We start from the raw sequence: 24,346 nt of genomic DNA on the forward strand, positions 1-24,346 counted from the left end.
ATATAGGACGTCGGTCGGAAGTGTTCGGCTATTCTCGCGGCGGGCTCGTCCAGCCACAGCGTCCCGACGTATTCATTCACTCACACTCGATCGGTGAGACGGTTCGCGTCTCTCTATATACGGGAGCGTAGCGAGAGGTTGGTTGGCAAGGAAGAGATCGACGTGCATTACACACCGATATGAGTTGCATCGTGTAGAAGCGCATCGGTGCGTATGCGTGACCGGGTGCATGGACGAACTTGAGGCCGAAAGGGAAAAGAGAGAAGGTGTGCGAGAGTAGTAGACAGAGCGGCGCGGCGGCGGTGAGCGCGGGCAAACGATTCGGCATTGGTGCTCAGGTACGAATTAGCCGAAAACGCGCAGTCGCGCGTTGTTCCTGTCGGGTGGGAGGTGATCAGCTGTGAGCACGCGAGCAGCGAGATGTTCGTCCTGCAGAGATCTATATTGTGAGTACCTGAATTATTTTTCCACCGAAACCGTCGGCTCGAGTATACACGATTAAAGGTATCGCCTGTCTTTGCTGCACCGGTGCACGATCGTGGCACGCACGTGCGCGCCAATTCAGACCGCGGAGAGGAGCGGAAAAAGCCAGTGGGAATACGCGAGAAGGGCCGTTGTAAGCTAGCTTCTGCCGCAATGCAGTGCTGAAAATAGGAACGTGCTGGGAATCAGCCGATCGATACGAGGCCACGTTACCGTGCTCTCTGTGGGACAGTGCCAAACGGAATCGTATCGTCTTCGCGTCCAGATTCATTCGAAAATCTCCTTTTCCCAACCTGTCTTCTCACCGGCTACGAGAACCTCCAATTTCTACCCGGTACCGAGAAAACAACGTCAGAACCGTACCGTTTCATCTCCTCCATTTCTCGTCCTGTTTCGTCACGTTTTGTCCTGTACCTGTCTCGGGGCACGTCGACTCACGGATGAATCAACGCCTGTCGAAAAATTCCCGGATAAAAGGGGTCCGCCCTTGATGGAACTTTCCACCCTTTTTGACCTGCCTTCAAACGTTTTTTCGTTATTCGCGAGCCCTTTGGCACATCTGTCGCTCTAACGAGGTTTTTCATCGATCGTCCCTCGCGAAGCTATGTTACAATGTACATACAGTGAATCAGAAAAATACTACCACGCCCTTATTCAAAATTCAAATATTATTATTGCATTTAATAGTGTAATATAGCTATTTGAATAAAATTATTGCAAGAAATGAAATTAAAGTGTGCCAATATATCGTTGGTCCACTGTATATTCTGGAATCTATATTTCACCAACTATATCCCACTGTTCTCAACACATGCACTGCTGGTGTTCTATTTTTGCGGGCTGTCTGTGCCAAACGTTTTCCGGGAATTCTTGAAATTAAGATAATATTCGGTTCATTGATCAAACGTTGGGTTGAACGATCTCAAATATCATATATCTACTGACGTTCTAATTTATCTCCTATATTTAAAAAAAATTTCATATTAAAAAATGAAAGTAATTTTTTTATATTCTAATTCAGAGGTACCAATGTAGACAGAGCGAAAGAGATACCGTTTTCGTTCTATTTACCTTCGTTCCAAAACAGTTGAGGATACCGTTATTATGATAGCAATAGCGTACAGTTTACATAACTTAGCAAATACATTTTTGCTTATACATTCGGCAATTATTAGTTCTCTGAGCATGCAATCTGATTCGAATCTTTTTGATGCATGATTTACCATACGCAATGGACAGTGGCGCTCAAAAGTTTGGAGCATATTATAATATATTACCTAACCCCTGAACAAAACACGTGCAAGAATATTAATCTAAAGTTAAGTGTAAAATTTAGAAAATTGAATTGAAATTGTGGGACCTCTCCATGGTCCGGCGTCCAAAGGAATGTTCCCTCTTCAAAACCGAATTTGGATCATAAATTGAATAAATTCTTTTACAATGCAAAAATTTTTAAAAACAAATCGCAATATTTCCATTAAAATTACAGCATATGTGTACCAAAAAATGTATTTTATGATGAATACATGAAGCAAAGGCTGCTCCAAAGTTTTGAGAAACCCTGTATGCAATCATGCAACCGTAGAGTGCATGAGTGTACATAGTGTAAAAGAGATGCTAAACGGTAACGGATATTGTAAAGAACGAGAACCGACAGAATTGTCCGTGTTAAACACAACCACAATCACTATGGTATTTTTTAACTAGTCCCAGAGCAATTTCAAGTTCCATCAGTGGAACAGCATTCTTTGGCTTTTTCTCTATTATCGTTGGATTTCTAGAAAAAGTGTGTTGTACATTCGAGGTGGCGACCTTTAAATAATTCAGGGTTACAAGAGATTGGGAGCACTTTAAATAGACTGGTGTAAGCTTTAAAGATATTTATAAATATAAAGTAATAAACAAATAGTAATAAACAAAATCACTGAATGGTTTATTCAAATTAGGGTTGAGAATTTATTTCAAAAATAATTTTTTAATATTACTTATGTGAAATTTGAAATTCATTTTAGAATATTTGACTCTGTGGTTGCATTTGAAGACAGTAGCATAATGAACGTTCTTACGCTAATTCTAAGGAACGATTTTCCTTTTCTGTGTTAGCATTCGTCAATGGAAATCTTTGGAAATTATGATATATGTACGTCATAGCTTGTGTCACTTCATACCAAGGAAGTTATATTGGTACTTTACGTAATACGTTAAATCGACTAACTTACATAATGCATACATATTGAAGTATAGTTTTTATGGTTCAGGACGAGGGACAGGAGTATTGTAAAGTCTCCTTTCAAAACAAGCTCAATATAAATAAACATTTTGCTGCTTGTTATTTTTAGAAGAAAAGAATAAATCATAGGAAAAGTTTAAAATGATTTGTCTTCGGACACTCCTATTACTCCAATACATAAAGTATTTTAGAAAGACAAGATCTGAAATTTTCTAATGAAAATTAGATTATTTTCAGACATTTTTCATTATATTTGAAGAATTTCATTTTTATCAATTGGCGGTTTCAAACTTTTGGCTGCTATTGTATATTAACAATTGTACAGCAAACATACAGTCACTCACAAAAGTATTCTAAAGTAAGATGTGAATTTTGAGAATCTATAATTAGGACGACGCGTTTTAAATTTCTTTCTTCAGAGTAACGCGAAAATCACGAAAGAGTTTGAAAAATTAATATCTTCTTTAAATTTAATTTTTTCTTTGTTTTTCTTTTCAGAGTTTTTAAAGCTCATCTTGAAGATTTATTGTGGAAGATTACACGATTTTGCAACGAACCAAAATTATAGAATTTTATTTTGAACATCATCAATGATCTTCTTCAAGAACTCAACTTTGTGAGGCTGAAAAATGGCGATCACTTACGAGACATAATTTTCCATACTTCAAACGAATCTCCATGAATTATATTTTATTATTTTGAATAGAAAAATATTAAAATTTTTTAAATAAAGAAGTTACTATTATTTTAAACCCTTTCGTGACTTACGCCGCTATAGAGTTAACGTGTTTTCATTTTATTATAGCAGTTAAGGGTTAAAAATTAGTTCTTTTTTTATTGAAACTTACAAATTCCATTTGCTTCCGTTTGGAAAGTGTATATAACGTCATTACTGTCACGTAGTTCAATTGGTGATGAGGAAACCGTAATAACCAAGACTACCGTGTGATAGAGGGCGACGCTGGTCCCATGCATAAGAAAGAAAGTAGCTCCATTTTGATCGGAACAAAAATTTCATAAAATTAGCTAACTTGAATTTGAACAAAAATTATCATTCATTTTATTTTTATGAAAATAACTAAGTTACGATTGTAATTTTTATGAAAACTGTTTAATGACATTAAGATAAACAGAAAGACTTGATTATATTTTAATTTGCACAAATGTTAATAGTTAGAAAATAATACAAATTTTTTTTCAAAACTAAGTGATTTGGAATAGCACATTTTTCAGAGTTGTTTATTTAAATTTGGCTGCATGCCACCGAAACAATAATAGATTACCCCGTTCTCCTTTCAGAAGTACAATATCATTATTGCATTTAGAATATGGCTTGGTAATATGCATTCTTTCCTCGTTATGCACGCGACACGAAATTTATCTATAATAAAATTTTTTTAACTCTTTTCCTTCATGCTATAACTTAGATTTTAGTTCACGAAGCGAGATCAATTGTAATAACGCGTTTCGTTCCGTGGTTTAGTTGTAACCAGATCAAACCGATAGGCATCTGTTACAGGATGTTCAGTTATTATCTCTGACTCACGGCTAATCGAGAAATCTTAATGGACTCATGTACTTTGTGATAAATACATTATATTTTGTTCTCATTCTTTTAAGAAATCATCATTCAAAGAAAAGATGCAGTTTAAAAAGAATCGTGTTTCAACCTATGATTTACAACAAACTATGGACAGACTATAATAGCTTTCATAACTGAATTAATAATTTACGAGCGATGAAAGGTTGTTCGATGAAAGGAAATCATATGTACCTAATGTAATCTACTTATTTTATGAAAATAAATGCGTTTTTATATGAAATCTTTTCATTTATTTTTCAACGTAACTGTATTAGAACATTAGAAAAGAGTTAGATTTTATTTATTTGGAAAAATTCTCCAAAATAAATCAATATTCAAAAGGTTGGAGTATTAAATTATTATAAGTGGTTCAACATTGCAAACGTAGTTATTGAACACCTTGTATAACCCACGATACTGAACATATTATCAAATAACAAGGTATCGCGTTATCGACGTGCTATTCGACCTTTAGGTGCAATACCTTCAGCTCATCTTCGATCGATACACTCTCCACCCTGTGGTATTTTCAGTGTCCTAATGCTTTGATGTGCATAACTTGCTTTGCATGTTACCAACTTCCATTTAATTATTATCTTAACAGGTGTACGAAAATACTATACCTATACCTGTATCGGTATCGAAGTGGCTCAATAGAGTAATCGCAATTTCATCAATCGTCGAGTCAAAGAAACGATTTACGATCGCTCAAAAGAAGCATCAAGCCAAAGAGGCTGCCAGCATCGCTACTTGTTGATTTACTACTCCTAGTCTAGGCCATCGAAAATATTTTGGCAACTTAATTCGTCCACGTTCGGTCGATTTCATTGGCGTATGTAAAAACGGCGTGTCTTTAATCACAAGTGTTCGACGCGGAAAAGGATCGCGAAGAGATTCGCACGGATGAATTATAAACGATGAGTCGGTATCACGGATGACGTTAATCGGTATTTCAACGACACGATACTGACCTGTTCTCACGCGTGTCATTTCGTTAAACGAAATTAAAATGAGTCATTCGGTTGAATGCACTAATTGGCAAACGTCGCTGCCAAGGGTCCATAAACTAACGTTTTTAAGCGTTAAATGCAATTTGGTTAAAAACCAGAACGTGACCAGTGTTCCCAGTATAATGAGTTAATAAATTAGAGTGAAATGACATTTTTATTGACATGCACCTTTTTTCAGATAGGTACTTATTATACGGGGAAGTCTTCTGTTTACTATGCACTTCGTGTTTAACCCTTTTATACGAAGTGCATTCATATGCACTTTTGAAAATACACTATTAGTTCTGGGGACCAAATTTAAACTCTCATTATTTCATTAATCCATAGTGATAAAAAATATAGATGTTATTTTTTATATAATACTGTTCATTATTTACAATTAAAAGAGACAAAAATTAAAAGCTCTACCCCTTTCTTTTTTAACTCTTTACTATGATACTAATCTAACCTTGTATTTTTATTGCAATTCTGTCTTACTTTTATGCATTTTTGTTTATGAGACATTATTGCTCAACTCTAGATTAAAAAGTTATTAATTAAACTGCTTTTGAGTTTTATACCAGACAGCTGTGTATTAAAAGATTACCGTCCTTGCATGTTAGAGAAGTATACTTATAAATCAAAAGATAAGAAGTTTTATTGTGTAAATTCGAAGAAAAGGAACATAAGTGGATTATTTTTTTTATCGGTCTCATATACAGGAAATGTATAAATAAAATTGAATTTTTATTCTTTATATAGCTGTATATACAGACTGAGACGTATATATCGAAAAATCAGTCTCAATAAATTATGATTGCAGGTAAATAAAATTTCTCCGTAATCCCAGTGGTTAATCACTTGAAATTCAAATTCAAATTAATACCATTTGCGTGCAGCAAAGCAAGGCAATTTTCCATTTACAAATATGATTTATGATAATTAGACTGCTGATGTTTATGCAATCAAAGCATGTCAAAATATGTCAAATGTACAATCATTTAATAATTGTGTTGGATTAATCGATAACATATCAATAATTTCTCTTTTGATGTTTTTTCGATATCAAGCAATAGAGCTTAAAACCTTAAGAATTTTATATTGTTAAGACGCTGAGTTAAAAATAAATACAAAATATACTCTATTTTACTATCTCAGATCGTACTATATCGTATCATTATCAAGTGATTCGCAGCTCTATCGATCATCAGTTTTGATAGATTTATCGATACGATGGAATTAGAGAATTTAATAGGTAGTATTGAAATTTACAAAATAACTATAATAAAATATGCAACTAATTCTTTGTATAATTTTATCGATAAAAATTGTACATTATAGTATAGATCACTATTTGAAATTCATTGAAGACAAAATAAAATTATATTCAGTGGCCACTTTGAGTAGCTATTTTCTATAAAAATGTGCATCTGCGTAAACATCTGCAGTCTAATGCTAATAAATCAAAATGGATAGACAAAATGATGACAAATATTCGTAACGACATACTAGATCGTCCAGCAGCAGGAATTGTGCAGGATTATGGGCACGATTACTGCCACCCACGCATCCTGCAGCAAAGGATGTTCAACAGCGGGACATTCACGAGGTATCCGGAGATGTGATACCTATCAATATGGTGAAAGGTATCGGTCATCTGAGGGATCCTCGACTTAACAAGGTATGTAATAATTGAAACTCTTTAATCTTTGAATGTTACAATAAAAATCTGTCTATAAATCCTTCCAGGTCCTGTATACAAAACTATCGAATCATCTTCTAAATGATTGATCTTGTTAAATGATTTATTTATAGAAAATGAAATGTTTATTTTAATACAGGGTTTAGCATTTACTCTGGAAGAAAGAATATCCTTGGGTATACACGGTCTGCAGCCCCCGAGATTTAAAACTCAGGAAGAACAGCTGGCTCTGTGCAAGGCTTCAGTAATGAAATATACCGAGGATTTAAATCGATATCTCTATCTAGTGGAATTGCAGGTAAATTGAAAAGAATGTAAATAGCATGTGGACAGAACCGTGTCTGGAATTTCTCAGATCTTAGGCATACAAATAAAAAAACCGAGACCCTATTTATATATTTTTTTAAACTAAATTTAAAAATCCAAGCTAGCGGATTTATACATTTCATGAAATATTTATTTGCCACAGGAAAGAAACGAAAGATTATTTTTCCGTCTGTTGAGCGAGAACATCGAACAAATGATGCCTATCGTTTATACACCTACTGTTGGATTAGCCTGTCAAAAGTTTGGTGTTATTTATCGTAGACCTCGTGGACTATTCATCACCATATATGATAAAGGACACATCTATGAAATCTTAAACAACTGGTTCGTATTAAAAGAATTTAAATGAAATGATCTTTACAACAACTATAATTTTAAATGGGTAAATTTACCCGCAAACAAGGGGTTAATAAAATCATGAATTCTGATCGTTCGTACTAAGTGGAACACATTTGCTGACACGTGTATCCTCACCTTATCGTGTGTTCAGAATTCAACGATGAACGTGCAATGATAGAATACTAAAGATAAACTGTACTCAACTTTCTGCATGCATAAGTAGCTTGTTCGCAAAACAGTAAGCATTTTAATCCTGTGGATACGAGTAAGAGTACAGGATGGGTTGAAAATCACAAAAGTGTTGAAAAACTGTTTCTTTGTGAATGTCTCCCATTTACCAAGAGCCTTTGATAAATCTTGCAAATAAAGCAATAAAAAATAAATGATAAATCAAACATTCGTTAGTTGTTTAAACCCAATCGTGATTTTTTTTCCACCCTGTACAAACGTTCATAAGAGTTGCCTGATAACAGTCGAAATTAACACGCTCCAATCGCAGATAACTTATCGAATCTCTGAAATTGAATTAAAAAGCTTTCAAACGTATCAACATACGTCGAAGATGACTTACAAAATTGAATGTTGTTCTTGATATTAGGCCCGAGCAAGCGGTTCGCGCGATTTGCGTAACAGATGGAGAGAGGATTCTAGGTCTCGGCGATCTGGGTGCTTGCGGAATGGGAATTCCCGTAGGGAAATTGGCTCTTTATACAGCTTTGGCTGGTATTAAACCGCATCAATGCCTACCAATCACCATCGACGTGGGCACTAATAACGAACAGCTTCGAGATGATCCTCATTATATCGGTCTGAACAAGCCCAGGAGTCAGGGCGCCGAATACGATGAATTGATCGATGAATTTATGGCAGCTTGCGTGAAGAAATATGGTCAAAATGTTCTCATTCAAGTACGCTTACAAAAGAGGCTTATTATTTTTCCTAACCCATCTGACCCGATCTTCCACACGGCCAATTTATTATTTCTCAATATTGAAATTTTGTAATAATAAATCAAAGTTCATATCAAATTTACACCAATGTGTCGGGTCAAAAGGGTTAAACAATATTATTCCTATAGAATAGACTCTTGACACCTATGCCAATTCCTGTAGTTCGAAGACTTTGGTAACCACAATGCCTTCCGTTTTCTGGACAAATACCGGGACAAGTATTGCACGTTTAACGATGACATACAAGGTACCGCGGCTGTTGCGGTCGCCGGAATTTTAGCTTCCAAGAGAGTCACGAAGAAAAAAATGTCCGACAATAAGTTTGTCTTCTTGGGTGCTGGTGAGGTAAGCGATATTTTTTACCTCTTTTATTTTACAGCGAGCAAAATGAATCGAATATGATTTTATCTCTCATAAATTGTAAATTGTACCTTTATAATTATAGCTCTGTTCACCTTATTTTATATTTCAACAGGCTGCCATTGGAATAGCTGACCTTTGCGTGAAAGCAATGGAAGCAGACGGGTGCACGGAACAGGGGGCTCGTGATAGTATTTGGATGATGGACATCGATGGATTATTGGTTAAAAATCGACCCGAGGGTAATCTGGAGGGTCATAAGATCTGGTACGCGAAAGAGCATAAAGTGATGAAGTCTTTACTAGAGGTCGTGAAGGAAGTAAAGCCGACGGTATTGATTGGTGCGTAACCATTTTATTTCTCGTTATTCATCGATTTTTGTCTAAAGTAGAAATATCGAAACAGGCGCATCGGCGGCCGCGGGAGCATTCACTCCTGAAGTATTAAAAGAAATGGCGAAGAACAATGAAAGGCCATTAATTTTTGCGTTGAGCAATCCGACTAGCAAAGCAGAATGCACGGCGCAGCAAGCTTACGATCACACTAATGTACGAGGATAATAAATAATGAATCTGTGTGAAGTGTCCTAAAAAATCACTGATCAATGGATTGCTAATCAATTTCTGCAAATTTCTAGGGAAAATGCATTTTCTCATCAGGATCTCCGTTTGGAGAGGTCAAGCACAATGGAAAAATCTATAAACCCGGACAAGGAAACAACGCGTACATATTTCCTGGAATTGCATTAGGTGTAATCGCAACTGGGTGTCATCATATTACCGAGGATCTTTTCCTTATCTCGGCTGAAACTGTTGCTAATCATGTGAAAGATGAAGATCTTGAGATGGGTAGTCTTTATCCACCTTTAGGTACCATTCGTGAATGTTCCATCGACATTGCTATTCGAATTGCTAACTACGCGTATGCGAAAAGTAAGTTGACAAATTTCAAATCTAATTTCTAAACGAAATAGGAAAGAGTCATTCTCGGTTCTCTACTTCTCAACGTGAAAAATAATGATACCATTTTCTAAATATTGCTCCATTCTTCAGTTGGATTAGCCAGCGAATATCCAGAGCCAAAAGACAAATTGCAGTTTATTAAGAGTAAAATGTACGATGCCAACTATGACAGCCCACTGCCAAATCTTTACGACTGGCCCGGAGATTATGCCAAGCCACGTATTTTGCCGGAGAAGTAAGTATTCATTTTCAAAACAAAAAAGAGACTACAATTTTATACGACCCGTAAAGGGTTAACCAGTTAATCACGAAAGCACATTAGGTAGAATAATTATTAGTATTAATTTATAGAATCGTAGAAGTGATACACGTAGATTGATAGGACATAACGGTAGCGAGTGGAATGTGTTTAGAATAATAGATAAGAAAGATAATGAATCGAAAATTAGTCAATTTTCAGGTACACCAACAGAATAATTCTGATTCTAATGACACTAACATGCACGCAGCTTTTTAACATTATTCTTGCAATTCTATTGCAATAATATCTATCATTATTTTCTGCTTGATTAATGAATATTATGAAAACCAGTAGTCGTTTGATAAAAATCGGGGACAGTGGTGGAATTATTTTTTCCTTTCTTTTTGGTAGTTGCAATGCAATTAATCATAAATGTTGAGTACACTAAAGCCGATAGTTTGCATCAGTGATTTTTTTCTGCGAAAAAATAATCATTTTTGTAAAATACGTATATTTAGGTGATTGTATTGCGAAAGTGAAATTCAAAACTTAGATTACATTTTTATGAACAAAGTTTTTCAAAAATTTTCAATCAATTTCATGATAAATTATTTTCAAAGCACAACCACCTTAACTTTTTTTCTTCGCAGATTGAAATCACTCGTTAACTGCTTGTTGCAAATGATGGTTAGCTTAAGTATTTATTAGCAATGGTATACTTTGATCAGCAACTGGTTGCTCGTCACCGTCTGACTTCGGTGCAGGCCGCTGAAGCTTAATTAATTTTTTTCAGAGACACTGTAGAAATCCGCCACGATTTAAAAGGTCTGTAGCGGATTTTATCCAGCTGGATATACAGAGGCTATCATTATTAACATTATCGATAAAGTAAATAAAAAAAAAATATATAGAAAAAAATATATCGCTGTGTCCTGAATTGAAACTATAAAAAAAAGAAACATCGGTGCAGTTGCAAAACGTACAGTTTCTTTTTAACTGTAAGGAAATTGTTACCCTTAATTGCCAGTGCTTTTAACGATGTAACTTGCACGAAGCGTTAAAGCACTAAAACAAAGAAAAGTATAAAAATGATAACGATGAGACATAGTGCTATTGTTACAGTATCGAATGTCGCAGTAAGCTAACATTGCAGTATTTTAATGTCCTCCTTCATCCTGTATGCAGTATTAGGAAAATGCTAGTTTTTATCGTTCAAGATCGTGATAAGTATTAACCATTGAAAGTATTTAAAGAAAGTTTTATGGAATTGTTGTTTCGATAATACCAATTGTGTTGTAGAAAGAGCGAAACGAAGGGATTCAAATTGTCTCTTTGTATAAAATACATTTATGATTTTATTGACACGCATACACGTGACGATTGAATGAAAACCAAGCGTTTGTACTACGGTGATATTTTGCGATCGTGGAAAAATAAATAGAACAATTTCACGAATATATATATATATATATATATATAAAACAAGAAAATAGTACCCCATGTAAATGGACAAATTTCGTTCTTTCATTCATTTAGAATTTTCCATAACATAATTGTTTTCTACAAATAATTAGAAAGAAATTTCCCTTCTATGTTTAAGGTGATCCGAAATTTACTCTAAAGCTGATCTCTAAAAGAACCGAACAGAAGTCCGAAATTCCTCCCTGAAAAACAATCCTTCCACTACCAAATCGATCCAAAGGTGAATGCGGTGCACGCTTTAGCGCTATCATGTTTGCTTTTATATTCGTACAGGCTACTGCCAATGAATTTTTCTTTAAACTTATAAACAGATTTTTTTCTTAATATTAGGTCGGGTTAACCAACTGTCAGTTAAGAATTGTAATAAAAAATGCAACAAACAAGATAAATCGTTTTTTGTGACCTACGGAAGTGACAATCGGTACCATCTTTAATTTATCTTGCGTTTGCTCAATAGAATCGCGCGTGTTTACGGGTAAAAAAGATGTAAAGGTTCAAAGATCGAACACACTATTTTCGAATTCAATTTTTAAACGTAAATTGTAAATTGTACTTAGTATCTTGTTTGAAAGATACCATGGGATCATGAAGTATTTGTTCCTAAATCGATGATCTTCGTACTTTCGATTATCGTCGATGAATCAAATACAATACGATCTATTTTTCTCTATATGTATAAAGTGTCTATTCGATGTTTATATCTCATTCTAGGTTTGTCATGATATATAGAATACGACAAAATTCTTGGTGCAAATGAGAAATTAATTGAAATTTTCATTTCTATTTTAAATAAATTTATGTATTTTCTTATTTCTATTATCCATAATTTCAAGTACCTAATATGAATATTTCTAATTGGGTAAATAGATGAATTCCTAATAATATAAATGATGCATTATTAACTTCATTTGTAAAAATAGATACAAATAGATGTCTATCTAATGCTAATTAGAGACCGAAGGTAAGTATCTACATAATCGATAAAATTTCAAAGCTGAATTCCTGAAAATGTACCTCTAAATTAAATTTGAATATTTTTACTATTACTCTCTCGTTTCTCCCATCAGTTTTGTCGACTTCTATATACGCTTTCGGGTCTTCTCGCATGCTGTAGAATATAAATAATTCCTGGGGAATCTTATAGAAATGGTGTATACGTGCATAAACATTTGTTTGTTACGTGTCGTGTGTATATGTAATTAATTATTAATTAGCCAAAATACCGGCTAACCAAGCCAGGCTATACTGTGTGTAAGAACGTTGCTGTCGAATTTGTTTATCTTTAGACTTTAAATTATAGCAACAAATTCATCCAAGCGACTAAAACTCGCTCTGATGTTGAACATCAAACAAGTCTATGTTCTTATAATTATGCTTGGAATTAAACAAGGGAATAGTCGCTTGGTTGAACGAAAAATAAAAAAAAATAAAAAATGCTAGCAGTGTGATGTTATACTAATCGTGTTCTTCTCCCAACAGATTATGACGTGTTGGCGAGTCTAATGACGAGACGACTATTCTGACGTATTCATAGTCGTTTCACGTTAATTCTGTCAGGTTTGAGACTAAGCACGGCATGAACAGTGGTCAAATTCATAATCCATTTGAAAAAGAAAATTATTGCGAAAATGTGAGGAATTCAACGTTTTCCATCGAACTTTATCTTTCATTTTTTTTTTTTCTTTCTTTTGCGTATCGATACTTTGTACTTAATTTATTATTAACTTAACGTCTCCTGACTATTCACTAATTTTCTAGCCGGAATTTCGTTGACTGTATCTCGGATATTTATTTTATTTATTACTGGTATGTTGCTTTAAGCTGAACGATCAACACTAATAATTGATGGTACGTGAACTATATCGCTTTAGTCGCTTGTAACAATGAATTAGTGAATAGTTGCTTCTAGTAATTATGTCGCATGTGTATCGATATCGACGACAGATTCATCGAGTTGTACATTTTAAGTTTCGTATTAACGCATCAACACAAGTATTATTTTCCATGAGCATCGAGTTAAACGTGTTGGACTACGCAAAGAATTATTTCAAATATTTTTTGTCAGGAAGAGATGTCTTTTTATCCAATTAAGTATCTACTATGTAAGGCCGTACAAGTTGTCGCACCGATTTCATAACTGTATCGATAAGCACTTACGATCAGGAACAGCAGAAAGACGACAATTGTAACAGAAGAAAAAAAAGAAATAACCGTATTTTTTGTACCATATTGTAATTGCCACTTTTACGTTAAGTAAATGTATGAAAACGAGAATTCTGTCTGAAGGTTCCTATATGTTACGTGAAATAGAAACACTGATGAACAATATTGATTATACCGTTACTGCCTCACTATAACTGTAACGAAGCATCTAATCGAATAGAAATTTAAATTGTCTATGTATTCATAGTAAACCGTGATTTTATCGCGAATATAAGAGCGAGAAAAGGAAATTACTAATCGTTCGTTCATTAGGATTTGTTACTATGGCATTATATACTAAGGCTATGAATAAACGTTAAACTATGATCGTTAGTGCGCCTATTTATTTCTATTTCAATACGATGTAGTCTTAGTCCGGGAAAAAATTATCGTTTGTTTTTTCAGTTTGTTAAACAAAATTTTATGAAAATGATCCAACTATGTACACGCTTACAAAAATTAATTTTCTTATTAAATATTTATCCATCACCCTTGTATGCGTTTAATTGATTAACAAATATCAACATACTTCGATTGTGATGTAAAATGCAAACAGCATAGTTGACTGTGCAAAGTAGTTGCACAGAATATGCAAGTATATTTATTTAGGCACTAGCGTCAGAAACGTTTGGTTCATAATCAGGATCATCCTCGTCGTCGTCGCCCTCCAAATCTAGATCATCCATATTTTGAAACAAACTTTCATCTATCTTAACGGAATCTAAGAATTAGAAAGTCAATGATATTACATTTCTGTGTATACCTTGCTGTAAATTAAATAAATTAGGTATTCTAAAACAATACCATCATCTAAGAATTTAAGATCAGACTGATCCAATGTTTTATCAGTCATAAACAGTTCCCTCCCTGTTAATTTCTTTCCTTCCCGCTCGGCTATTTCCCTTCGTTTCGTATATCCCATTTCTTCATCAAATTTCTCTTTCCAGCTTAAAAATGTTTCTACGGTAACTCTTGTTCCTTCAAACTTTTTCTGTAATGGTATAAATGATATTAGTCTCATTTCATTGCAGATTCCTCAAGATCAAGTATATTGTACCCTTTCTGCTTCTTCTAGTTCTTTAAGTTTCTTTGCTGCACTCTCTTCCCTATTCAATTTAATTTTATCCCATTGTACATTAAGCCACTCTTGAGCAGCGCTAACTAAGGTAAATACCATAACCATTCCTAGGTTTTCATTAATTTGTTCTGTTAAATGTTCCTTTAATTTCTCATCATCACCGTCTTCAAAATTCTCTTGATCTTCTATGGATATAAGAAGAGGTTCATCTGGATACTTTGGAGTGTAAGTGAATTCTAAGCGACAACTAATACCATTCCCAGACTCAGGTTCATACTCTTCAGTTTTAATTGGGATGGCAAATGTGTAAAACGGTTCTGTAGCTAAAACTGTAAGAAACTTCAGTTTTCAAGAATCTCAAACTTAAAATTGCAAAGGATGTATAATGAAAACAAGTTTGCAGGTTAAAAGATAAGGCTTTCATACTTTCCAATTCTCCACAGTAAATTGATTCCAATGCTTCAATCTCATTGTGTTGCTCGTCTTTATAATCCATGACGATTAGAATAAAACCGATTCGTTAAGAGATTCTTGTGTTAGGTATACAACTGAATAATTATAAGAAAGCACAAGAAATCATGGTACGACAATAACATCAACGGCGAAGAGCGATGTGCCGCAAACAAGAGTTGTACCGAATAGAATATACACCAATATACACTGGGTGTCTCGTTTTAAACGAGGTAATATTAAATTATTTTAAACTATATTATTTGAAGTAATATTTGAGTGAAACTTATTCTGTTTCGAGGACAAGTATCGAAAATGAACTTGTATACCGATGATATCAAGGAGGAGACGTTAATTACACAATTTCATTTGAAAAATTTTTTTTTGAATTTTATACTCTTCTTGGTGTCAATCGAAGCGTATTTTAATTCTCTACAAATTGTATTAAGGTACTTAGGTAAAAAATTCATTAGTTCAAAAGATATCCTAGGGAGAGACCTCGAGGCTCTCCCTGTCTCTCCCTAAGATATCTTTTGAACCGATTAATTATCGACCCCAGTGCCTTAATACTTTTTTGTGGACAATAATATGGTGCAACAAATAACGTTTAGAAAAATATATAGTTCCATTTGAAAAAATGAAGTTGACCTTGAAATCTTTGGAACGCCTCCACTTCCGGTACTGATAAATATATCACACGATGCTCCGTTCAACACCAATCAATTTTTCTTAATGACATTTTGTTCTATTTTCAACTATTTTAGAGTTATAGAGCCCAGTTGCGTAGGACGCCCTGTGCACGTATATATCTGATACAAAATTGATTATGCAATCATCATTTCTGTACAAATTCTTTTCATGTACTTGAAGGTAACATAACTAAAGGTATGCACACATAAAAAGCGAACATACTAAGATAATAATTTGCATAATCACGTAGAAGATAAACTATAATTTATAATTTTCAAACATACATTCCCTCCGCCCTGTTTTCTTTTAATCAGTCAGAAACGCTAATTGCTTCGAACAACGCGAACCTCTTGCATCAGGTAAGAAGAGGAAAATCTAAGAGCAACAGAATACGCGGGCAAAGCGGAAAGAAGCCTGCAGCTTTAATTCCATTACATCAGCAACAAGGTTCTCGACATTGATTCGAAAGTTGCAAAAAGCAAGCGTAAAGGGCCAAGGAGCGAAGGTATGGCGAGCAGGAGGGTCGGTGCGCGAAGCTGGTAGCGCGAAAAAGCTTTTTTGCAGCGGATTTAACACGGACAGAGTCCGTCAGGTGGCCAAGAAAGCAGGCAAGCGCGGAGCGCAATCAATACGCTCGCAGAACGCGGCGGTGCCTCGTGCGCGGCAGCTCCGGCTGAGCTTTCAGTCGGACGTAAGCTCGCGTCGAAAAAGCTCAGAAAAGTTTGCTCGCTCGTTCTTTCCGCCGCGTCGCACCGGATCGTCGCGAGGCCACAGGGTGGTGGACTTGTAGCAGGCGGTAAAATGGCGACCGCGATACGAAACAAATGACTTTGCTCGAAGAAACAACGCGAAAGCTTCATCGTGATCAACTCTGAACACTTACGGAGACTGTCTTTCTATGAAGAGGTTCACTGGCGAACTTGACTCGCTGCTTGAAAAAGCGCCGTCCAAAACTACTAAGGACTATAGGAAAAACTAGCCGCGGCTAATATTCGCGTATACACGATTCTCGCAGGTGTACGAATGGGCGCGATGATCAAATCAATGATAAAAAGCTCCGGGCGGAGTTTACTCGCGTGTCTGCACGAGGACGCGTGAAGGATTTAGGCCGGAATTCGATTATATCGATCGTGGATCCTTTTCGCTACGAACACCGATATAACGGACTAATGGTATTAAAAGGTCGCGTGTGGTGGTCGATTCTTAGCTGAGTGACGATTGCTTGGGTCGGTACCGGCTTCGATGACCTGACGAACCTTACAACGGCTACGCGGATCCAGTTACGCGATCATGCATTTGCACTTCGAGAAGAATAACAATGCCAAGTGCGACTGCAACATCCTGTCGCTTAGCTGGATGGGCAAGGTGCCGGACGAGTCGCCGGAGGTACGTGACTTATTCTTTTGTCAGACCGTCGATGCGGTCTCTTGATTAGGCAGATATTAATCATAAACATCGCTATGAAACTTTTTAATTGACATTTTGCCAGGAGAGAAAATCTAAACTGGTTAGCAAAATACTTAAAACATGAAATGGATAAGCACTACTGCTTTACAATTTAATTATAGATTATGAGTGACCTTCCTTTCAATTACAGTTTTCTTTTAATTACACACAGCATACCTAACTTTTGTTATTTCAAAGCTTTAGTAATTGCTTTTCATCAGAAAGCCTGTTATTAGCGTTCCGGTAAGTAAAGTGTTAACACTGTGTATACACTATCGCTCAGAAATACTTGATTACATGTGTCAACATTCATAGATATTTGACACTTATAGAACTTGAAATAAATTTAAAACAAATTATCAAATTTTTGTGCAAATTAATTTCTGTGGCTATTTGCAAGTCTAAGATTTTCTTATATAGAAAATATAATACCTGTCTAAAGAAATACTGTAAAATTTTGAAAAGGAATTTATAATTAATTTTTTATTCCAAAAGCTTCATTCAGTATAAATCCCAAACAAATACTAATTATTTGATCTATTGCCATTGTTCTCATATGAGAACACACAATTTTTTAGTTAGATAAACGCAGAGAATTCAAGAAACGTATCGAATTCTCTGGTTACATTCGATGCAGCAGAACCGTAGTGTCTAGGGTTTCGATGACACATATAACCATGAAAAACGACACTTTTTAGCTTATTTAACGTCCCACTTTCGCGTTGTTGAAATAAGTGACGACAGACACGAGGATCTAAAAATTCTCATGAAAATAGCTGAAACAAGCTTGATTTACTGCTAACGTAAGCTTATCACCTTGTTCGGGGATTATTGGTTCGATACAGTAACATACACTCACGTCCAAAACCGATAGACTTAGTTATTTTCAAAAATCATTAATTACCAAAATTATTCAAATGATGTAGTTCCATTAATCGTACAATTAGAAGTATACACATTGGTTTAAAAAGTCATAAAAAAAATCTATGAAAATTTTACGAAGATCCAAAAAATAATTTCATAGTTTACTATACATCTTTTCTCGAAAAGTTAATAATCAGCAGTGTTAAAGAGAAAGAACCGAATAAACAAAATACGCACTTCAAATGTTTTCTGTGAAAACTTGGCACCTGGCAAGCTGTTTTTATGCGACTTTCCATTCAAACCAGGCACACCGAACTGTACACGGTATAAAGTTTGATAAATGAGAGGAAATTGTTTATTTCCCGGATTTTCGTGAGGTTGGAATTTATTCAACATTATAATTTGAATGCACGATATAACAAAACAAATATGTTCTCTTTTCAATGTTTAAAAATTTAAAAGCAACAAAACTACTACTAGCAAACACGTTAAGAATTCTCTGCGAAGTATAAGAGCAAACATAAAATGGTAAAAGTCATAGATTCCATGAAAATGTACGATCGTCAATGTTAAGAGGTTCGTGAAAACGCGCGAGCGAGTAGAATGTTTGAACGGGAGCTAAGAAGATCGCGTAAGCGTTGAATCAATTTGCCATGTTCCCTGCGAACCGGTTAAACTGTCATTTTGCCGTGACTGGCATCGAACATGGCGTGAAATTAACACTTGAATGCGTTCATCCGGCAATCAATACAGTTTGGTGTAGACAGGCAAATTGCCGCGTGCCGGTTCGTTATCAACGCGCTATATTTTTCGCACGAGTTTCCTTAGGAAAGTTTCTCAACGCATCCGACTACCTTCTTTTCAAGAGCATAAGCAGGAGAAAGGTGCAACCTTTCTCATTTCACGATGTACCACTTCAGTTATTTCTAAAATTATAACAGCTGGAAAAATATTTTTTTAATTAGAGGTATCTTGTATAAAGTAGGTTATTATGTAATTATAAAATATTTTCTATTGTTGGAGACGTTTACCTATACTACATAGTTAAAAATAAAAATTAATAATTTGTAATATGTTTCAAAGTTTTGATAAGACGCCAAATGTCGCGATGATCATTGACTCATACTACTGATTTAATATAACTACTAGGGGTGCCCGAATAAATTGCATAATTAAATGAAGAAAAGGTTAAAGAAAATTTGTAGGGGCATTAATAGGTAGGAAATAGGAAGCTTCAAATTGAAAAATAAAGTGATTGTATTACGAGTAATTGCAACTGTAGCGTGTCTTACTACTTATGGATATTTCCACTGTGACGGTCAACACGTCAACGCAGTAGAAATAACTACATGTAGCGCGACGCAGTAATTTCTTTCGCTCTTTCATTCTACTGTTTGCGTAATTATGGCCTGTGCTATTTTTAAGATATGTAATATTTTAATTATAAAGTATTGGAAAATGAATGTAAAGTTAAAATTCTTATGCATTCTCCCATTTCTAAATAACTCAACTCTCAGACAGCGGACCACGGAGGAAGGCCCAATTCATTTGCCCCATGCAAACGATTCATTTCTACAATTACTTTAAAAAGAAAGCTAAGAGTAGGAAACTTTAACTTATTTTCTACGTCGACCTGTTTAAAATGATAAAACCGCGTACGAAACAAGCCACAGAAGATCTTCATAAAACAACGTACCTTGCGTTGAACAAGGCAAACTCTTCTATTTTTATCCGGTAGCGTACGGCTGTAAGAAATCAATTTCCAAGGCACGGAGGAAGAAGCTTCTCGGTTTTAATGCATTTACTACGGCCGGCAAAGGGAATCTCGACGGTAAAAGAGAAACGCACCAAGACATCGAGCACCAGTGTCGCCAGGGGATTAATTATTGAAGTTGCTTCGTTACTTCGAGGCGTAAACCCCTGGCGAATACCGTGCACGCAATATTTCAAAACGAACAAGAAGAAGAAGAAGTCGAGCGACTGTCTGCTTCTCCTCCTCTGTTCCTATTTCAATTTTACGAGCGTTAAAGCGGTCGTTGGCGAATGGGACTTGGTCGTCCCGCGATTCAGGGGTTAATAATACCGGGGAGAATTTCGGGACCACATCAAACGGGGGTTGGAGAGATTGGAATCCGTCAGGGTGAAGCGGATGCTGGATGCTGGAGGCGGCTTAGCTCGAGCAGAAATTCGAAGGGGTGACACGAGGTGTACGTGCGTGCAGCCAATTCGACGCTGAAGATGAAGTTCGTGCTCGGTGTCTCGAGTAGATGTCCTCAGGACCCGCGAATACCAGTCTTTCCTCCCCTTCTCTTTGTTGCTTCGAACGCAAGAACGCTTTGAAATGACAGTCAAACGGTTATCCCGCTTCAACTGGAGAGGAGAGATTACTTGCTTTCGAAATGATTCACTCGGATCCACCATTTTTCTCGATTCTTTTTCCCATAGACAAGGGACTATGTATGCCATCAATTTATGCTCGTTCGAGTATTCTGTTTAACGGTGTTTCGAGACACCGAGCACAAAACAGGCGTCTAAAAGCTGGCAAAAATAACCTTAAGGTCGATTTTGTTCGATGTACGTCGATCTAGGTCAGGAAGTAGTTAAACGCGGGAAACGTGGACAGGTCGTCGATCGAATCCCGTAGAAAGGCCGTCTGTCGAGTGTCCAAATCGACTCTATCGTCCGTTCGTAACCCAATTATTTTTCCAGTAATAGAGGGACAGGATTCGGGCGCGATCCTTTCTGATCGTCTCACGAAAACGGCTCCAGGGGCTCGTTAATCAACGATTAGCTACGGAAAGGGAACGACCAGCGGGAGGATTCGTCGATCGGGGAACACAGGAAGCGTAATTAATTCTGATCGATTGCGTCCCGTGGCGCATCGAACTTTGCCGATCGAGTTAATCCTGCTTAAGCATGGACGCGTTTAACTTAAAGCTTGCCTCGATTGTTCATTCAACGACCGTACGAATATTCTGCACCCATGCACCTCATTAGACCGGAAGTTAGGTGTTCACACCTTTGTTCGAAAGAGAAATTTTTTCATAGAACCTTCAGACCTTCGTCGTTTCAAAGACACAATTTGAAGAATAGTGCATTTTCAAATTACAGAGAATTTGAAAATTTGAAAGTGTAAAATGGTATTAGAAAGATTGCATCAGTAATTATGAGAATTAATAAGATCCATTAGAATTATTAATAAAAACGTTAGGTAAATTAAATGCTGTTCGATTTCCTGGAGGTAATTTAATTACCTTAAAATATTGTATCTACAACTTCGTTCTACAACTTCTATCTTATACCTCTGCGGATAACTTTTCCAAGGATGCGGTTCTCACTTTACTCGTGCAATTGAATCTGACTTTTCCGCGAAACTTTAACCTTTGGCAAAAATTCTTGGAAACATATTACTACCCGAAGGATATTGGAAAGACGATCAAAGGTTTGGTTTTCAGTAAAATCTCACTCTTAAGTTGCAGCAATCTTATTGTCGAGAGGAAAATGTCAGAAGTACTCTTTGTTATAAGAAATTTCAATTTTTCAACTTTCTTTCATGCACAGTATTGAGCATAATAGGCTTTCTCAGGAAACCTTGTACAAAAATTATATTATTTTTATTTCTAAATCACTTCTAATAGTAATATCGTCAAAATTAAAATTTTTAAAATACCCACCTCGCCTATATCGCTCGATACTGTACACTTTAAATTGCAACTAAACCTATGCAACATCGAATAATATATTTTCTTTCTACGAAAATATTTCATGGCGACTCGGTAAGCACCATAGATATTCCTTCGAACGTTATCCAGACAGCTTTTATTAACTCACCAGTGAACCCGTTATTCACTCCTCTGATTAATAGGATCTGTGTCCCGAAATCTGCACTAGGCTGGCACGAATAGCGTGACAAAATATGGCCACGAGTTTTAAACACATCTAAGCTGGTGAGTTTAGGTATCGCACGGACGAACGAACGCGACTTTCCACATGGAATGATGTATACTCGAGTTCCACGTACTTGTCGTGGATTGCGCTTGAATCGATACTCTCATTATCGAGGACCGTTTTACCTTCGATGCGAGCACTGTTCGCGGTTTAATCGAATACCATTGCTTGAACGGTAGTTTTCCATGTGCTTCTGTGTCACCGCTAACAGAAGAACGAAACGAATGTTTCTATGGAATTTTTCAATCATTTCTAATACTTATTGCTCCCATTTAGAATTGTGCAGTTACCCAAATTTTCGATTGCCCCTGTTACCATTACAAAATCGAAAAATTATTGAAGCGATAGATTCCAAATGAAAATCATTCGATCATCTTCTTTCCTTTGAATTTCGCAGTTACTTCGTCACTTGGCGAATTATACTTTTCAACACGCGAATCAATTGATTCGAGTTAAGTCGATTCCTCGTTCCAGCCTGTTGAATAATTTAACTTCGATACTTAGGAAGGTCGAAGAATTTTCAGCGAGAAAAGCTCGAAAGGAAACGGAGGATGAAGAAAGTATATGGAAGGAGAAAATTCACCGGAGAACCGGATGTCATTTAAATAAGAAATCTGATCCATCCCGTTTGCTCGTCGACGGAAAGAAAAACTAAAAAGTCGCGAATCCTTCTACCTTCTACCCGTTCTTGCACTTAACCGAACACGAAAGGTAGAACTATCGAGTCGTTCTTAACGCTATCGAAAGTTTGGCGATCCGATTCCTTTCGAGGATCCATCAAGACAAACGGCTCTATTGTTCTCCGGGTTAAGCCATCGCGGCTCTTTGTTCCTCTAGGTAGCTACTCTCTGCGCGGAACGCTTCCCGTTTTATAGTTACAATCTTATGCGAGCGATTTTACACGCTCGACAAGGCGAGATTGTTAGCGGGGAATTGCAAAGAAATTGCGGAACAGTTGGCTACTTTTCTTTTGTCAAGTTGCTTCTCTTTTGGGAGATAAAAGCTAACCCTTCCGTAATTATTTCGTCTCTCTCCTTTTCATGTTTCTTTTTTCTTGCATTTAAATGATACAATGAATGTGGATAACGTTTAAATGAGAATTGCTTTTTTATTTTTCTGGGGAGAAGGTGGAACTACCTATTCATGGAACTGTTTTTAATTGCTGTTTTGTTCTTGTTTCTCCAGGCTGTTGAGAGTGTGAATATTTTAGCTTGTATAAATGTTACCTGAGCAAAACAATATTGTGTAATTCTTAAGAATTGCAATTACTAAACGTTATTTTCAAGTATGAACCGGAATTACATTTTTGCTTTTTAGGAATTATATAAAAACAAGAAGATCTTATTTTATTAATTGTACCTCGAAAATTTGGAATATCAATTATCTTGGCCAGAATGAACAACCATGTTCATAAAATATTTAATAACTAACGAATAGATCGTAAATGAAATGATGAACAGGATTATGAGAGCAATAGAATCGAGCAAGATTGCTTCGTTAATTTTATCGGGAATAAAACTGTAATACGTTTCCTGTTGGCTGTGCTGCGGCGATGATGAACACTTTAACGAGAAGAAAGCCCGCGACAAGTATTAAGTTTCCCGAGAAAATGAATACCCAAGCATTCGATTACTTCTCCAGTACAAGTTTCCATTGAAATGGATTATATTTAGCATCAAATTATTTACGAGTATACCACAGCTATCGTGCAATCATGGATTCTATAAAATTATGAATTTTTATTTAAAATGTTGCATATTATAATAAATTTCAAATCTTTTTTTTTTAATCTCTGATCAGTAAAAGAATCTACATATGAACCTTTGTCGTCCATTAGAAAACAACATTAAAAATAAAAGATCCTCATTATTCCTCAGATAGATAACTCTCCCCGAACTGTCAGGAACTTAATTGAATTATTCAGGGAACGTAATTACCGCGTCGATAATTATTAAACTCCAATAACGTCCTTGCACAGCACTTTCCACGTTAGTTCCTCCCCTTAACTATCTTGGCTACGA

The 24,346-nt window shown here is 35.8% G+C and overlaps 3 protein-coding genes and 1 long non-coding RNA gene across 7 annotated transcripts in view; 2 read left to right on the forward strand and 2 right to left on the reverse strand.

Annotated features, from left to right (window-relative positions):
• The window catches only part of LOC114877508, a 97,006-nt gene that overhangs the window by 53,461 nt on the left and 19,199 nt on the right, over positions 1-24,346 (reverse strand). The window lies entirely within an intron of this gene.
• On the forward strand, positions 27-14,182 carry LOC114877503 (NADP-dependent malic enzyme). Of its 2 annotated transcripts, XR_003789587.2 has the most exons (12): positions 27-446; positions 6,797-6,965; positions 7,126-7,284; positions 7,456-7,637; positions 8,251-8,560; positions 8,765-8,947; positions 9,078-9,303; positions 9,368-9,510; positions 9,600-9,894; positions 10,015-10,159; positions 10,959-11,053; positions 13,127-14,182. XR_003789587.2 is itself a non-coding variant. In XM_029190165.2 (11 exons), the coding sequence occupies exons 1-11, from the start codon at positions 421-423 to the stop codon at positions 13,131-13,133; spliced, it is 1,845 nt and encodes a 614-aa protein (XP_029045998.1). In that variant the 5' UTR covers positions 28-420; the 3' UTR covers positions 13,134-14,182. The 2 variants fall into 2 exon arrangements, 1 of the variants encoding a protein (XP_029045998.1); XM_029190165.2 differs by lacking the exon at positions 10,959-11,053 and having other exon boundaries at positions 28-446.
• LOC114877506 (RWD domain-containing protein 1) lies at positions 14,296-15,534 on the reverse strand. The gene is made up of 4 exons (XM_029190170.2): positions 15,354-15,534; positions 14,907-15,256; positions 14,654-14,840; positions 14,296-14,570 (listed from the first exon to the last, which is right to left on the reverse strand). Exons 1-4 carry the CDS (start codon positions 15,421-15,423, stop codon positions 14,455-14,457), a joined length of 723 nt encoding a protein of 240 aa, XP_029046003.1. The 5' UTR covers positions 15,424-15,534; the 3' UTR covers positions 14,296-14,454.
• The window catches only part of LOC114877502 (tubby-related protein 4), a 34,755-nt gene continuing 27,126 nt past the window's right edge, over positions 16,718-24,346 (forward strand). For both annotated transcript variants that reach the window (XM_046287130.1, XM_029190164.2), the window contains exon 1: positions 16,718-17,453. In XM_046287130.1, the coding sequence (XP_046143086.1) occupies positions 17,358-17,453 (96 nt within the window). In that variant the 5' untranslated portion in view covers positions 16,718-17,357. The remainder of the gene's footprint in view (positions 17,454-24,346) is intronic.

Source organism: Osmia bicornis, chromosome 9 (assembly GCF_907164935.1).
Source record: "Osmia bicornis bicornis chromosome 9, iOsmBic2.1, whole genome shotgun sequence".
In the NCBI taxonomy this organism is placed as follows: domain Eukaryota; kingdom Metazoa; phylum Arthropoda; class Insecta; order Hymenoptera; family Megachilidae; genus Osmia; species Osmia bicornis.